At 38.6% G+C, this 17,289-nt stretch overlaps 1 protein-coding gene across 3 annotated transcripts in view; it reads right to left on the reverse strand.

Moving 5' to 3' along the window:
* Positions 1–14,254: 14,254 nt before the first annotated feature.
* The window catches only part of LMBRD2 (LMBR1 domain containing 2), a 29,236-nt gene continuing 26,201 nt past the window's right edge, over positions 14,255–17,289 (reverse strand). For all 3 annotated transcript variants that reach the window (XM_075488543.1, XM_075488541.1, XM_075488542.1), the window contains 2 exons: positions 16,256–16,385; positions 14,255–14,351 (listed from right to left, as the gene is read on the reverse strand). In XM_075488543.1, coding sequence (XP_075344658.1) covers positions 14,291–14,351; positions 16,256–16,385 — 191 coding nt within the window. In that variant the 3' untranslated portion in view covers positions 14,255–14,290. The remainder of the gene's footprint in view (positions 14,352–16,255; positions 16,386–17,289) is intronic.

A 17,289-nucleotide genomic window follows, 5' to 3' on the forward strand; every position in this document is an offset into this window, starting at 1 on the left:
AGGTCTGTCTCAGCAGTGAGATTGCTTTGCCCCTTTCTGAGTATCTCCCTTGGAATGGGATGGTGGTTTTTTTCTTAGCTGGGAAGTTAGGTAGGTGATGTCTCTCTCCATACTGGCTGCAGGGTAGTGTTGTCTTTGTCTTTGTGTATGCCACTTACTTGACCCTTGATCCTGGTTTAGCATATAATCAAGAATGATTTGAAATAGAGGTGAAAGCATGTGTTGGTTATGCCCAGCAAACTTTGCATCAGTTATTCAGATCTTCCAGCAAAGATCCTCCTGTCCAACTTGTGAGGAAATATGCCCCAGCTGTGACATGCTCTTTCCTTCACACCAGCAAACTTTGCTCTCCTTCTGTCTGCCCTCTAGTTTAAACAACTGCTGGGGAGGGGGAAAAAAAAAAATATCTATGTTAACCTTCCCCAAAACGCACACAAGGAGGTTTTCTTCCATAACCCAGCTGCTCTTGTCCAGCTGCAGGTTAGGTGGGAGTGCCAGCAGAAGTAGGAGACCACAGCTCCCAGGCAATCAATCATGACCCCACCTTGCACAGTGCAGTAGAGATCTATGTGGCTTGGGTAGGAAGGGACCGAGGAGCATTTCATGGTGGCACAGTTCTGCGGGCACACACTGGAGAGGACGTCCAACAGGGAAATGCAGAGAAGTAGGCCAACACAATGCTGCAGAAATGGTAGCAGGATTCCCAAAACTCTTCTAGCTCCACAGGCCAAGTAACAACATGTTACAGACCCTCCTTTGCTTCGAGACCTTCTCCACTAGTCAAGTCATAATTTCACTCCCTAGCAAAGTTCCTGCTGATTTTAGAAGCGTGGCATCTAACACCTGCAGTCACACCCACCTGATGCAATAGAGATGAAGCATCCAGTATCCATACTTGTCCCTGAAGTTAGTCACCTGGGCCATGGCCATTTACACTAACTAATGTTCTTACTCTGTGTCTCACTGTGTAGCTCTACTACGGACACTGATGTTGATGGGGACCCTGCCACAGTACAAACCACTAGCAGGAACCAGGAAGCAGTCATTTACACAGCATCAAGGCTAGGATACTGGCATGAGTCAGCATTTAAATGTTTGTAAACTAGTTTTCCTGCCTGAAGACTTGTCCTTTTTAAAACCAAGTTGGCCAAAGTGTCTCAAATGGATTTATGCTAGTGAAAAATGTAGCTCAGCCATATAAACAAGCAACCAGACTACAAATACTGCTGTGTTTCTGATACACCATTCTTGCATTTGAGGCCAGATAATGCTAACAAGAATTTGTTAACATTATCTACCAGAAATTGCATAATCTGGCATGTTTGTTATCTGCAGGAGGAAGTGACTATCTTCTGATGGATGAAACCTCACAATTTGTACAAACAGTCATACGATCCAGATGGCTGTATTGATGATGCCAAGCAAAAAAAAAAAAAGCTCACATAGTAACAACAAAAACTAATAAAACATTTCTTAAAAGAGAATATTACAAGAATAATGCAAATCCTAATTATACTACTGCTGTAAATATTATGTAAGCTCTAATAACAGTGCATTTAGTCCACCATCTGTTGCCCCTGCCAAGGACAGAGGCTGCAGTGCTATGCTGCAGTCCATGGCATGTTACTCACTGCAGCTTCCTTGACCGTAAGAGGCTCTGCTGAGCAGCACCTTCAGTGTGCAAGTCCACCTCTTCATCTGACGTCGCCTGGTGTTGCTCCCTGCCTGCACTGCCTGACTTGGCACAGCCCTGTCCAGCCATCACCAACATGACAGGTAGCATCAAGAAAGAAGGTGGGAGCAGAGTCCTGAGACTGCTTCAGCTGCTTTCACCAATGTTTTGACACAAATGTCAAGTAAACACTCCTAACTGCACTATCATCCCAGTGCCTCGTTGCCTATAAGGAACCAGACCTCCAGCCAAAAGAAAAAGCGAGTGCCCTGGACCTTTGTAAAATTTGAGGCTCCAAGCTTATCTTGGAGGATTTGTCATTACATGGCATAAATCAGTGCCTGTTTCTTAGTTAGGGACAAAGTGGGTAAATTGAGAGGATGAGGACACAGAGACTTACGCCCACCCAGCCAGTGGATCTTTCCAAGAGGTTTGGTGCCTTAAATATAGCTGTTCTCTAACTGTCATTGTCACAGCTGGGATCCAAATCAGAACAAACTGTGAATTCTTTGCCTCCTTTTGCCCCAGAGCTGTGAAAAAGCAGGTGTTACTCATTCCTCATTTTTGAAGAAAAGGCTAATTTTAGCCTCCAAAGAGTCCAAAGGAAAAAGAAACGGAGGCTGAGATAAAGGCGGTATGTTAAAACGGTCTTCCCTTTGAAAATATTGGAAATATCATGTGGGTTAAAATAGGAGCAGTCCAATCCCTACCAAGGTACCAAGTACTCCGGTGGGCAGGACTGCACTGATGAATATAAAAAAGGGTTTGCCAGCAACCCTGACAGGTTTGTGGAGAGCAGGTACACAGTCTTGCTAATTTCTGTGTACAGTTCCTTAAGCACCTTGGATTACGTGCAAAGCCCATCAGCATTCCTCACAGTCCCAGACAGTGGCTTTTTAAATACTAGGCTTTAACTAAGGAAGTAAGGCTGCAAAAGTCGTTCAGTGGAAGTTCTCTCGCCCCATGCACGTACAGGTCTTTACCATGTTATTCCTAGGCAAAGCTAATGCTGCAAGATAAAACAGACTTTAGATAAACACACTCATAGAATTAAGTCAAACAGTTTCAAGTCCAGGGATTTCCCTGGTAGATCTTGTGCTTTGAATAAAATACAAAACATTTCTAGGCATTAAATTCAGGTCAGTGTAGTTCTCTGTTTACCACCAACACTGCAACGTAGGGCTCTTACCCAAACTGAGCCACGTGGAAACAAAAGGAAGCACAAAACACAATGCATCTCTTAGGTGGTGTGACATTTTCTCTCAAGGTTTTGGATTTTTGGTTGGGACATCCCTGGTCATCAGTGTCAGAAATCTTCTGTGGGTGGCATGGGTAAGGCGTCAGTCACCTACCTTAATGTTTAACTCAGAACTCAGGGAGTGCACTGGAGGAATTCTTGGGTGGTATGAGGTTTCCTTTGCAAAGTTTACAAAGCACTTAAATTCATTGACTCTCTAGCCCAGGGACTTTCCTAGTAGAGAAGTTTTCTGGAAAGATATGATGTGTTGAGTTAGGGGTTTCTGACATCTGACTCTTCTGAAGTGTCACAACTCGGATCCAAACCAGAACAAACACTGATCTCCCTCTGCCCGTGCTAAGAATTCAGTCCAGTCCAAGGTAAGGGGCGGGGTGGGGGGATTCTCTTCATGAATTCTGCTCTAGTCTTACCCAAACCTTGTTCCAGAGTCAGTGTAAAACCTGGAGACTACTCTGGGGACAGGCTCTTCAATTGATGAGGAAGATGAAAGGATCGTTACACTGAGCTCAGGGATTTGATGAGTTTGGAGCTATGATGAAGAACAAGCTTCTCATTAAGTGGCTGGTGTGGACACCTAGCTAGCTATATACATAGATACTTAAAAAGATTTTGCCTACCAGCATAATCTGTTGTCCAGAATTTTTCAAGACTGTCCATGGTTTCCTGGGAGGCAGCACTTTGCCTCATTTGAATGCTGAGGCTATTTCAGGTACCATGATGCTTATCTTAACCCTGGTCTCTTGAAAAGCAACCCATGGTTTCCTGTCATCACAAGCAAAGCAGCAAGCAACCCAGAAAAGTGTGCTGTGGCGCGGGATGGGAAGCGGCAGCTTTTGAGTGGGACAGTCACACTTAGAACTGACAAGCAGGCTGTTGAAACAAGGTACATGCTCCTGTTTAAGCAGACATGCTCTGAAAGTAAGTTAATCTTACATGTATGGATTTCGGTGGTAACAAGCATCAAGGATATTTTTTTAATCCAGAGGTATTAGTGCATGTTTTTTTTTAATACTCTGTTATTCTTTTCAACAGGATTAATTGAAAAGTTAAGCAAATTTGTTAACTTGTAAACCATTAAAATTTAAAGAATTCACAATTTATAGATTTGATGAGGAAGTAGCAATTAAAATGCTCAAAAAAATAGCACCCAGTTGAACGAGTTTTGCTTTTCTTCCCATACAAATAGATGTTCAGCACTTACCTGAGTTTTATGAATCAACAGGCATACCAGTATTATCCTGAAAGACCTCAATTCCTTGAAGAAGTTTGGCGTAACATGGTTGATGCTTTTAATCCTTCCTGCTCTGCTGTAGAAAAATGAAGGTGTGCTCTGTAGCAGAGTTCCCTACTGCTAGCAGCCTCTAAACTGGGACAGACAGTCCTATGCCTTGTGTCTCAGTATTTCATCCCCACTTAGCCATGTACTTCTGCAGCCACATGAAGGCGAGTTCTGTGCCTCTCTGATCACTAACAGCAGAAAGTCAGGAACAGACCAAATTTGAAAGTATCAGCAGAGAAGGAAAAGTCAAATCCAACACAAATCTGACTATGTAGAATGTTTTGGTTTTTTAAAAAAGACAATAACAATTCTCTCAATCTACACAGGATAACAGTTGCTACCCTATCCTTCCTGATTGCGTGGCAGATAGCAGAGACTGTTGAGTTCTTGATTTTAAAGTAACAGACATATGAAAAAATACCTCAAGAGTGTAAGCATCCAAGGAAATAACTGCTTGAATCCAACATTGGTACTGTTAGAACCAAAGAATCATTGCAGAGACCAATAAAACACAACAGTCTGTGAAAGTGCCAGAAGACTTCATAGCAAAAAATCAAAACTCAATTTTTTTCATTGTGACATTGGGCCAGCTACTCTCAGCCTTGTTGCTGAACATGCTTTGTGGAGGAATACTGGTTTGGCCTATCTACCCCAAAGTAAATGCAAGTGTCACCTTGCCCTATGGTTGGTGAGCTCAAATTGCCACACTGTGAACTTTACAGCTTGGATCCCTCAGGAGGATCAACTAGCTATGGACTCCAATAGCTAGAATATATAGCTAATCTAAAGACTGGTTTCATATTCGTTCTTTATTCAAATATACTAGTGCATTCAGACAATCTCTGCAACAGTTCCCAGCGAAACAGCTATATAAGACACGGTCTGGTACTGCTAGTGACAAAGGTCGTCTTAATTTCAACGAGAGTAGAATCAAGCTCCTAACTCCTAAGTCTCGACAGTAATTATTGTTCCTGGTAAATGGTGACTGAACATCTGATTATATTGCTGCAGCATTTCAACAGATGTCTGCTTAAACAGGAAGCAAGTCCATCCCATTTTCTGGAAGTGTTTTTGAGGTTTTATTTATTTCTAGCTCTAAATTTGTTCCAAATCACACAGAACCAACAAGAGGGAGACACTCACCAAGGTTCATGCTGTTGCCCCCTTTAGCAGGGGACTCCCACCTCTGTGGGTAGCTGGGGCAGACCCTGCCTACCCACCCACTCCCCTGAGCCTACAGATCCCAGTCCTGTTGTTCTGCACTGTCTTGGCTATCACTTTACAACATATCAGCATTCAAGCCTGCAGCCACAGTCTCTGCAATGTTTATCACTCAGAGCTGACAAGTTTCTGGTGATTTGTAAAGACATTTTACGCATTAGTCCAGAAAGACTGACTCCAACTGTCTATGTCTTCCCAACCCACCACTGAACTGTCTCTGAGAGGCAGTAACAGAAGATAAGTCTTTAGTTTATTTTGGTGCTCTGAATTGCACCATGCTTGCTCACGCTCTCAATCTCTCCCCCAGCTCACTCCTTCCTTTTCCCTCTGTCAGGGTACTCTTAACTTCAAGCCATGAGCTATGCTCAGGTTAGATACCTGAAATAAGAGAGGCAAAAGCTACAGGGTGTTTGCACAGTACTGAGCCCAACACAGGCTTTTATTGCTGCTCTGCAGTCAAAGCTACATATTCTTAGACCTCAGGGGCCAACTATCAGCCCATTGCTATCAGATTTCCTACAGAAAATTCGAGGTGAGGCTGTGAGCAGCAAAAGGTGTAAACTTACCCCAGGAGCAGGCAGAGCTCACACCTTCCTTGTCACCACCGCTCAAATACTCTCCCACGCTTTGCTTTGCCTCTCAGCCCACTTCCTTCGTCCCGTCTCTCTCTGCCCTGGGTTCACTTTGCCTCATTACTTTCCACACACAAGCCACCTAGGCACACTCTGAAGGGGGTGATGCTGTGTCACACTGGCTGCCACGAGTGCTAGCCTCTTGCAATAGACTTGCTAGTTATTTGTGAAACCTGGGCTTGAAAGCTCTTGCTTGCTCACTGAAACATGTTGTAGTAGTACACCGCTTTTGCATCTTCTTCTCGATTCCCATAGATTTAAAACCAGGAAAATCTTCCAAAATAAAAAGCATGATGTTTTTACAGGAGTACTAGTGCTTATGGAAGGAGCCAGCCTCTGGGGGACAAGAGGAACAAAGAACACACAAGAAAAATTCCCACCAGCATCCGGCCTTCATAAAGTTTACTCAGAATAGAGGACTTTTCCTAAGCTTTGGAAACAATTTCATTTGACAGTAAATTGTTTAACTATTAAGTGTTCACTTGGATTTCAAAGGCTTAGCAGGCGTCCACATAGCATGTCTAGGCACTGCCTCAGTTACACCTTTGCTTTGATGTTGACTGAGCAACTCAAAACACACACCTTTAACTAGATAAGCTGTTTCTGTGGAAGGAGCCTGAAAGCTTTTCTTGTGTTTGTGCATAAGCCACATTCATAAACCACTCCAATACCTGAGCTCTCTTTATGAGCTGAATCTTTCCTTGCAGCTTAGGTCACATTCCCTGAGAAGGGAAGAAAAATTGTGTCTTCTGTCCAAGTCAGGCACTGACTAACTTCGGCTTCTTGATAAGGCTCTCAAAAAATGCTGAAGGCAATGGTGTGTAATGAGTCAATGTATAACAAGATGATGCAAAAGATAAGACGTTTATGAAGAGAAAGGGTTAAGATCTTTATCACAGTATGCACAGCAGAGACTAGGATGAACAAGCAACATGCTGTGGCAGGCACACCATGGCACTGTGCAGGCAGAGGTGAAGTGAGAAGGGCAGAGCAAGGTTAATTCACAACCCTGACAAGTCAGAGTCAGTCAAATGCTATTTCAGAAGATTTAAAATTCACTGAGCAAGCAAGGTAGTTTCATTAGCAACTGCTGACAATTAAACAACAGAATTTATATTGCTCTCTAAGCAAATCTGACAATGAATAATGGAAAGTTAGTATTTAATACAGGACAACTCCCATCATCTGAACTATATACTGTTAGGCTTACAGTAGCTACTTATCACAGTAAGTCTGGTGGAAGAGTGTGGCTGGTTAACTATGCTGAGAGTGATTCACTTCCACATTCAAACCGCCTCTGGAAAAAAAATTAAAAACATACACAGAAGATCATCCTGCTACTCCTACCTCTTCTCCCATGAATAGAGAAAATTACATCCATTGGATTATGATAGATGGCTGTTTGGCCCACTGAACTTTCTGTTACTAATCTTTCTTAACATCTGCATACATCATTAATTTACTACATTATTCTGAATCCATGTATATTAAAAATGCCTAACAAAAAGATCCAGAAAAGACACTTGCTAGTGCAGCAGAACAGGGAGGGGTGACAGTCCCAGAAGGGGTGTGACAGAAGTCTTTACTAACAGTGCCAAGACATTCCTACTGCAGTGATGGCACCGACTGCTCTTAAGTGTGCAAAATGTTTCCTGCAACTCACTTAAAACAGCCGTTGCAGATTAAGTATAGGAGACAAAAAATAATCAAATACAGGAATCAACCAGTCTTAGTTGTTATAAATATTCTGATGTGCTAAAAAGATGAATTATTACTTGCTCCAAGGTATGGCTTTTTGATTTACAACATCCAGAAGGTAATGCTGTACCTCTCAAGAAAAATACCACTTTATCAGAATGAAAAAAGAAACCTAAAAACATAACCTGCCACTGTAGCTGTACAGAGACAATATAGTATTTAAATTTAAAAAAAAAAACCAAACAAACAACTCTCTTCTTCTTTCCTTTTTTTTTTTTTTTTTTAGGTAGGGAAGACAAAAGTGATAAATATGCAAGCAGTGAAAGAAGAGGTAAGAGTTAACTCCTTCACTTTGCCTGTCTCCTCACAGCTCTAGTGGAAACAGCCTCTTGCGTCTATTTTCACCAATGGCCGGGGACATCTAGAAGGAATTACATCCTAGTTTGACTGCTTACGGAAAGGAGGGAGAGGTGTAGGAGCCCCACCTTCCATCCCACCTTATGTCCCATAAAAATACCCAGTGCCCAGTCAGCCCCATGAGCATGCAGGCTCCTCACAGGCTTCCTCCAGGTGCTGCTGGAAGCTTACATCTTCAGCTAGCCTGGCTGCACTTCTCTGTCTCCCTGCAATGGCAGAAGCTGCTTGCGCTTCTGCAGTTGGGGTGAGCTGTCAGTAAAGGTACTGGCCCGAAGCGTGGGTCCAAGTCTTATCCCCAGACTCTGACAACACCACGCCCAGGTATGCAAGCTTCTTCTCAATCTCCCTTTTTAATCTGCTTTAAAGAAAATGCAGAAAGGTGACCAAACCAAGGTTGGATTGTCTTCTAAAGTAAACTTAATTTCTACCCGGAAAAAAGAAATAGGTCAAATTTCTCTAAAAGATCATTATCAAAAACACTTCAGAGAAGTATGAATATCTAAAATACACCAGGGAAAACGTATTGCAGAAATTATTTATTTCATGCCAGCTTAACTCTTTGACTAGATATTTTAACACACATTTCAAAAATATATCCAGTACAAGAATAATTTAGAACACTACAGAGAAAGATTTATAACTCAGTGAATTTCAAAACAAGGTATTATGCACACATACTTGTATCATAAGGCAAAAGACGATAGTCTATCCATAAGCAGCACTCCTACAGCCTACCTTGATATACACTGGAGAATGAAGATCCTTCTATTACTAAACCTATACTTACAAATAAATTCCCTTATCTTCCAGTACCTCTATAGAAATATAAGGTATTTCAATAAAAAATAATTAATTTCTATAGTGATAGCTAAGCTATCACTCTGAAACTATTATAATTCACAGGAATACGTCAAATATAACATTATCCTGAAGAAATAACTGAAGTTGTGTATTATTATTGCCTGCCAATTACAACTAAAACACACACATGCACACAAAAGCATGCTGAGGAATACATTCCAGTGCATTTTAATAGAAACAAAGAATAAACCTCATTGGGCTTACCGTATGACTGAAACAGAAGATACCAAATATAATGCAACATAATCAATGACAGCAATTAATGTATTAGAAAGGGATCTATTTCAAGGTGCTTTTTTTGCTAGGAACGCTGAGTTTCTGTTAACATAATCAAATGGTGTAGGAGTGTCTCAGCTTCAGACTAGACTACTTAATTAGAGGCACAGCTAGTATTAGAGAACTGCCATGAAGCAGTACATGTTCCTGCAGAGCCCATTAGGGAAAAGGAATGTAGAAGTTTCAGGGAGCTTACAAGATTAACAAATAAGTTGCTCTGAAAAAATTAACCATTTTTTGAATTTTGAAGAAAAATTAAAAGCTCAGAGACAATATATACTCTAAGTAGCATTTTTGTTAATAATTAAGACACACATATTTGTCTGTAATGAATAGGTCAGATTCCTTTAAGAAGCCTCATAAAAAGTTTTCCTTCATAAAGTGATCTCTATTTGGTATTGTAAATGCCCCTCAGATTGCAAGTAATTACAGCAATAATGAAAACTGGAACAAAATACTAAATTTTTCACCTAACATTTACAGTATTCCAAGACAAATTTAATAAAATACAAATTATCATAATTACAGAAAATCAGAGTAATCACTTTTTTAATACTTCATACATAAAAATCATTGTCATGGTTATGTTTTAAAATAGCAAGAAATACTGAAAAGATAGCAGCTTTCCTCCATCCCCATTAATACTGTTAATGACTATTTTACAAGTGCTTGATTGCAAAATAAAGGCAGATTATATACCATGATTTTTCCAGTAGTGTAAGTTACAGTAGTATAAAGTCTGTTGTTTCTTAACATGTGATCGTACCTAAATAAGAAAATACATCATAGTTCGCTCTAAGTGTTACTATTAGCACAGACTAGAAGTTGCATATCCTTTACCTTCCCTCATAAAAAGACTCCCTCACTTCACTGCTAAGAGATGCACCTTTCTTAAGTGCAGTGCAGAGGACTCATTTCTCAATACAGATATCAGAATATGTGTATTTTTAAAATGCCTAAAGAACAGAACTACAAATCTAGTAGGACTAGTAAGTCTGACTAGAACTTTTTGCTGTCCATACTTTTTAAGAAATCCAACACTGACACAGTATTAAAGTAGCTAGTGTTTTCACTCCTGCTTTTCAGAGTTCATTACAACTTGCATGGATTCTTTTCACTGGTTTAAATATTTGACATTAAGATATTCAAACATTTGTACTTAACTTGGGTGGGTTTTTTGGTGTTTTGGGTTATTTTTGGTGTTCACAGATTAAGATGAAACTGCAGAAATGATGATGAGATGGAAGTATACCCTAACTGCTCAGCAATTCAGAAAGTGGAATAATAAAGAAATACATAATTTACTTTCTTTAGCTGCAAATAAATACTACTATATACTGACAGAACAAATACACCAACATTCAGTTTCCAAAAGCACAGTTTGCAGGGCAGTTATATTTTAAATCACCTCCTCTGGAGCATCAAATGTGATGCAAGAACAGCATTAGCCTACAGTAAAGCCACTGCTTAAACATATCAAAGCTAGTTTTAACTTTTTTTAGCTGTGGTACTGTTAGGTCTAGAGCTATAGTAGCAGTGAACTCATCACAAGTTGCCGCAATCTGGCTGGGAATCATCATAGAATCATAGAATGGTTTGGGTTGGGAGGGACCTTTAAAGGTCATCTAGTCCAAGCCCCCTGCAATGAGCAGGGACATCTTCAACTAGATCAGGTTGCTCAGAGCCCCGACCAGCCTGACCTGGAAAGTCTCCAGGGATGGGGCATCTACCACCTCTCTGGAGTGGGGTAAATCCTTAGGCACATACCCCCCAAGCACGGTCTGCATTATTTGTACTAGCAGTAACCAAACTAGTTTAAAACTAGCTCAAACTACACAGCAAATACTGTGCAGGCATATCCCTTATTTCTACAATGTTCTTTTATAGTTGTACTCTATATTTCTTTGTTGAAAGTCTTCCGGATTTAGTCATATGAACTCATAATTACTTTTCAAAACATACTTTAGGTTAATTGGCCTACAAATTGCACATAATTAGAGCAAGAGTAACTGTTGGTCAATAATGAACACTATGGATGAAACCTGACTTCACTTGTCAACTCCTGACTTAAACACCCAGCATCCAGGGAGCATGTGACACCAGGAATCTCCAAGAGCAATCCAGAGGAGAACTCTCAAGATATTTTCAGAGCTCTCTTCCCATGCTTTCAAAAAGCAGCCACTGGTTACTCCATTACTGCACTGCAACACCAGAAAAAGGTCAGTGGATTCCCACCTCAATGAGCTCAGAATTTCTATGTTAGCAACTGCCATTAATTTACACAATCAACTCCTCAAATTATTGTATCCCAACAAAAACTGCACAGAGGGCTTACACCAGGGATGAATTAGCTTTTGTATATAAAATCCTGACCAAGTTTCTACTGAAAATTCTGTTTGCAGCCATTCCACTGATTCCTGAAAGGGGAAAAAACAGGCCCCAAGAAGGCTCAATCCAACTCTCTGAACTCAGCAGGGGCTAGGTAAGGATACTTCACAAGCATTCATAAAAACAAACATTCCTTCTATAATTTTCTTGTTAGCACTGAATTAGATCCCTTTGCAGTAACATTTCAAGACTTAAACAAAGAATTTGAACCTTATTTCATCCAAAGATTTTTACAAATAAACTTCTGGGCAATTAAATGAGATACAGATTTTAAAAATAGAAATATCAAGTCTAAGAACATTCACGTGGATGGATGTCTAAGAACATATACAAACCCCCTCATATAAGGCTGAATTCAGGATAGCATTTCTAAGCGGATCTAAAATAAATTAAATAGGTGCTAACATAAAGTTGCTAAAGAACAATCTGAATAAAAAGAGTGTTATTTTCTCAACTTCCAGTCCCTGATACAGCCATAAGATTTTGATCAAGCTTTTACAATACACAAAATACCCAAACTAAAAAAGTGCCCTCTTACAGGTAATCCGGAAATTGCATGAGCTTGAATACATGTGGGCATGACTGTTGTTCAGTGTATTCACCTAAGAACAGAACTGACAATTATTTTATGTCTGCCAATTTATTAATACAGTTATTTCTATACAAATAGAGTATTTTCTTCTCCTTCATAGTAACAATTCAGTGTTTTAAAACAGGCAGATCAATATATTACAAATACCACTACTGTTAGAACACATGATGTACTAAATCACAGGAGGTAGTTAGATTCCCATTAACAATTACTTCAGAAAACAAAGACTATTTTTAAAAATTAGTAGAACATCTCATTCATGAAAACTTACTTTTCAGAGTAACTAATTCCTAGCTGCTTTAAGGGATGTCTGGTTTTTAAGCATGATAAAGAATTTATGATGGAAACAAGTTCTCTTTCAGTTTTCAACATAATTTTGCAATAAGCACATAAGAAAACTCCCAAGTGGTAAAGACTTAAGACAAACTGCAATAAAGCAACATCTTAAATTAATCAAATTTCCAAAGACATCATGAATTTGACCACATCTTTTACCTTATGATTACATTTGAAAATTCATTCAACTAACTACGGTTTAAAAATATTTCTACACCAATGAAATTAATGTGAAGCTTTTTTACACTGTTAATTGGCATTTTTGAATGGCATTCAAATGAATAAGCATTATTCTTTTTGCAACAACTTACTGAAAAATACAGGCACCTTAAAAACAGATACATAATGCAACCAGGGCATTTGGGACATTAAGTGTTTACCATTATCTAGTCATGCTATTTATTTCCCTTCTCTTAAAGAAATACTCTACAATTTGAAGCCGTGCCTGAGGTGTGTGCAAATTATAATGTTTCAGTATTTAACTCAATTTTCACATTATATTTCTTTTACAGTTACAGAAACATTAGTGTGCCAAGATTTTCAACCGTTACAACTGTAAAAATCTTAAGCAGACATCGTGTCTTTGATAATGGATTCTTGCTATTGCACATATGCTCATATGACAGTGAAACTCTGGTCCATATTCCACTATTTACACATGCTAAAATCATTTATCTGCATACAATGTTGGAAAAGAAAAAATATAGCCTTTCTTGACCGATACACCTTGCTCCAAAATTTATGCCACCAAATTTCATAGAATCATAGAATACCAGGTTGGAAAGGACCTCAAGGATCAGATGGTCCAACCTTTCTTAGCAAAAGCATCTTCCTAGACAAGATGGCCCAGCACCCTGGCCAGCTGAATCTTAGAAGTGTCCAATGTTGGGGAATCCACCACTTCCCTGAGGAGATTATTCCAATGGCTGATTGTTCTCATTGTGAAAAATTTTCCTCGTGTCCAACTGCAATCTCCCCAGGAGTAACCTGTACCCATTACCCCTCGTCTTTCCCATGTGACTCCTTGTAAAAAGGGAGTCTCCATCTTCTTTGTAGCCACCCTTTAAACACTGGAACATGTATTTTATGATTTTATGAAGAACAGCCTGCCATTCAATCTTTCTGCTTATACAGGGTCTGATTCGAAGACCACTGAAGCCAAAAGAAGCCTTAATTTAATTCTGTAGAATTTGGACTAGGCATAAAGTTCACATAGAAATGTCATAGAAAGTGTTTACTATAGTAATTGATATAACTGCACTTTGGATGCATTAGGATGCTCTCACAGCATCTGTTAAAATACAAAAAGATTCCTTCCAAAAAATCCTCTTCCTAAAACTTACAATGTTGCAGTTCAAGTTGAGCCCTAGGTATATTTATGAAGTTTACCCTCTATTAACTTAATCAATAGTTTTGTCCTTTTGGTCATGACACAAAAGCCCACACTGATGCACAACAATATCTACAACAGAAGAAGCATATTCTTGTCATAAGTAGTGAAGTTATCATACAGGTGCATTTCCAAAATAGTAGTTCCTTCATATTCTTTTTTTAAACAAAAATGGTCTTTTCTGGTTCAGTGATATATCATAAATACAGTATTTTCCAAGCAATGAGTAGGAAATAGATTTCCACTGAATTTTATTTAGCTTTGAGGAGTTTAGACATCATCAAATATTTTGCTTCGAGACATTGACAGGTATCTTCCACCAGGCTGGTACCTGCAGAATCAATTTTAAATATGAAAAAGTATCACAGGAAACAGAAAAATAAAGACCCATGAAATCATGTAATTCTCACTGCACTCTTACTCCTTAACTCTCAATGAATTACAGGATCTGAAGTTCTACCGAATTACTGTTTCCGTAAGAATTTGATAGGCAGTCATTAAATTAAATCTCATATGACCAAGAAAAACAGTGATATGAATACTGGGAGTCTTAAATAACTTTTGTTTCCTGATATGAAGGAAAGAAGTTGAATGTTTTTGCTGAACAGAACTTTTCTTTAAAAAAAAAAACAAACGAAACAAAACAACAGCATGGTTAACAGAACATCTCATTGGGTATTTCTAGGAGAAATACAGTATCAAAGATAATGAAAACAAATGGCTGCATACTTAGTGGGGAAAAAGAAGCTTCAAAAATTGTTGGTCAAATATATTTTAAAAGCATTTTAAAAGCACAAATAAGTTCCAATGCAAGCACAATGTACTACTACTCTGCAGTACTTACCAAAACCTGGACAGACACAAAGCCAGAACCTAGTGTCCCCAGCACTCTTACTGTCCTAGAATGCTTGTAACTATTGCAGGAGCTATAGTTTTAAACATCAATGTTACATAAGCTATTTTTAAGTGAATTGAAATTTCATATGCAAGTATTCTTGATTTACTACCTCTATGAAATGAAATGCAGGTTAGAGGAAAGCTCAACTACGCTCTGTGGCTCCAGATCTTCTTTTTAAAGAAAAAGTTCAGAATGTTCCACCCTGCAAAGTTCGTACAGGTGCCAGAAGACTTCAGATACTGCACTTGAAAAGTATTTCCTCCAAAAGAATTATATATGCACATTCCTATTTTTGTAGACTATTATCCCTTTCACACTGTGCAGAAGTCAACAGCTGACAGAACTGCTAGGCTAGTTGCTTTTTAAACTCTTGTGCTTAAAAAGAACCAACTTTTGAAATGTGGTGACATTAAACCAGACAAGTTAGTTGTTGATACAAACTAACATTGCTAAATCAAGCCGTAAAACCTGGCAGTGTCATTTAACAGCATTCTTTGCATGTTTTTGAACTGGCATTTATCTGTTGACATTATAGATATAAGTCCACTGAAACCATTTATGATTTTTTATTGGATTGGGTATGCTAGTTTTAGCCAAAAAATAATGTAAACTTTATATAAGGGAATTTAAAATTATTTATCATTAAATGGTTCTACATCCTAACTAGCTAGATAAAAAAAGCACCCATAAAATGTATTCCTTGTTTCTTAAATATGAACAGAGCTTAGCTGTTATATAAGATAGTCTGTTTCACAACTAAGGAAATTTGGTGTTGCAGTCACACCCCCAGAATCACAGAATTCTCTATTATAAACAGAGCTACACTGTGCAGTCTGGGACTTTTTGTTCAGTAAATTCAGATTTTAATTTACTCCAGTATTTCCAAGATCTGATCCTCAGGGGTATTCCTGCAACTATTGGTCCTGTAATACTCAGTTTTCTTTCTTGCAGCCCTTTATGATTGTTTTTATACAGGGAAATCAAGTAAGCTTTCTAAAGTCTTGCAGGAAATTAGAGAAAACCTTATATTGTACACATGCAGGTCAATCTCCAGTTTTCTGGTTTTATATGCAGTATTTTTCAGATTATGCTAATATACAAAATTATATTCCACTCAAATCTTACTGAGGCATTTCTAAAAAACTGAAAAACCCTCAGGTTTCAATTGGTTTTAGAACAAGTCACATATCATGGGGGAGAAGGAAGAAAGGAAAAGAGCTAGGTGAGATGGTAAATTTTGTTTACAAAACTGTTATTACGAAACCATCTGATACAGCTGTCATAGGTCAGAAGACATTAGTATCTTTTAATTGTAAATAACACAGAAGATTCCTCACCTTCCCGAGTCTGATTCAAGAGGGTCATCATTAACTGAATCTGCGTTAAAATCCAAAGGTTCTGCATCCTGGAGGAGTTCTATTCTGTCTCTTTCAGTCCTACCATTTGATCGGGTATACTTTGACAGTGCTGAATAGATAAAAGGAAGGAAAGACACTCATTTGCTCTATGAATATCTTGGAGTTTGTGGAGACATCAAACTTAAAAGAACAGAATAATAATTTGCTAGTATCTCATCCAAAGTGTAAATGTGATTATTTAGAGCAGGTTCAATATTAAGCCAAATCTGGCTACATGCTCAACTTTGTAGTATTTTGGTTTTGTATCTCCATAGCAACATAACTACAACTTTTCTTTTGCCCTTCAAGTAGGATGAGATCTACTTTGCAAAGAATCAAAGAAAATGGGAAGTTATATGCAAACTTTACTTTTAAATCAATCAATCATCCATTCATCTTCCCAACTTCCCACTTTAACTAAGCTAGCTGGAGGTTTTTTTGGTTTGGTTTTGTTTGTTTTTAAAGAGGCCTTCTCATGAATTAATGAAATATAGTGGTTTTGCAGTTGACTCTGCCACCTATGGCTAATTTTGGTGTTGGAATGCTACATATTTTTATGGTTAACATTAAAATATAATTTCATATAGTTTCAGTTAGTCTACCACTGAAAATCTGGTCTTCCAACTTTGTAAAGAGGAGGGGGAAATCTACCAGAGTTGTCTCAAAAGCATGTTCAAAGCTTCCCTTCTCCTCCTCCTTTTTCCTTCTTTTTTTCAGTTTCATTTCTCACTTGTTGTTGCTTACAACAGCGCATAAAATACATAAAAACCATGAACACTGTGACAAATAAACTTTTTGGAAGTTTAGTGCATCCACAAAAAAGTTTTTTGCTAACAGGCATTATTAAATGAACATGTATACGCTCCCATGATATGTTATTGGCTTTACATTTGTTGGTCATTTATTTGACTGTTCCATTATTGCAGTCTGAGAGAGCTGATTTGCAACTAGAAGAAGTAAATTTTAAGATTTAA

This window comes from Mycteria americana, chromosome Z, assembly GCF_035582795.1.
Source record: "Mycteria americana isolate JAX WOST 10 ecotype Jacksonville Zoo and Gardens chromosome Z, USCA_MyAme_1.0, whole genome shotgun sequence".
NCBI lineage: Eukaryota > Metazoa > Chordata > Aves > Ciconiiformes > Ciconiidae > Mycteria > Mycteria americana.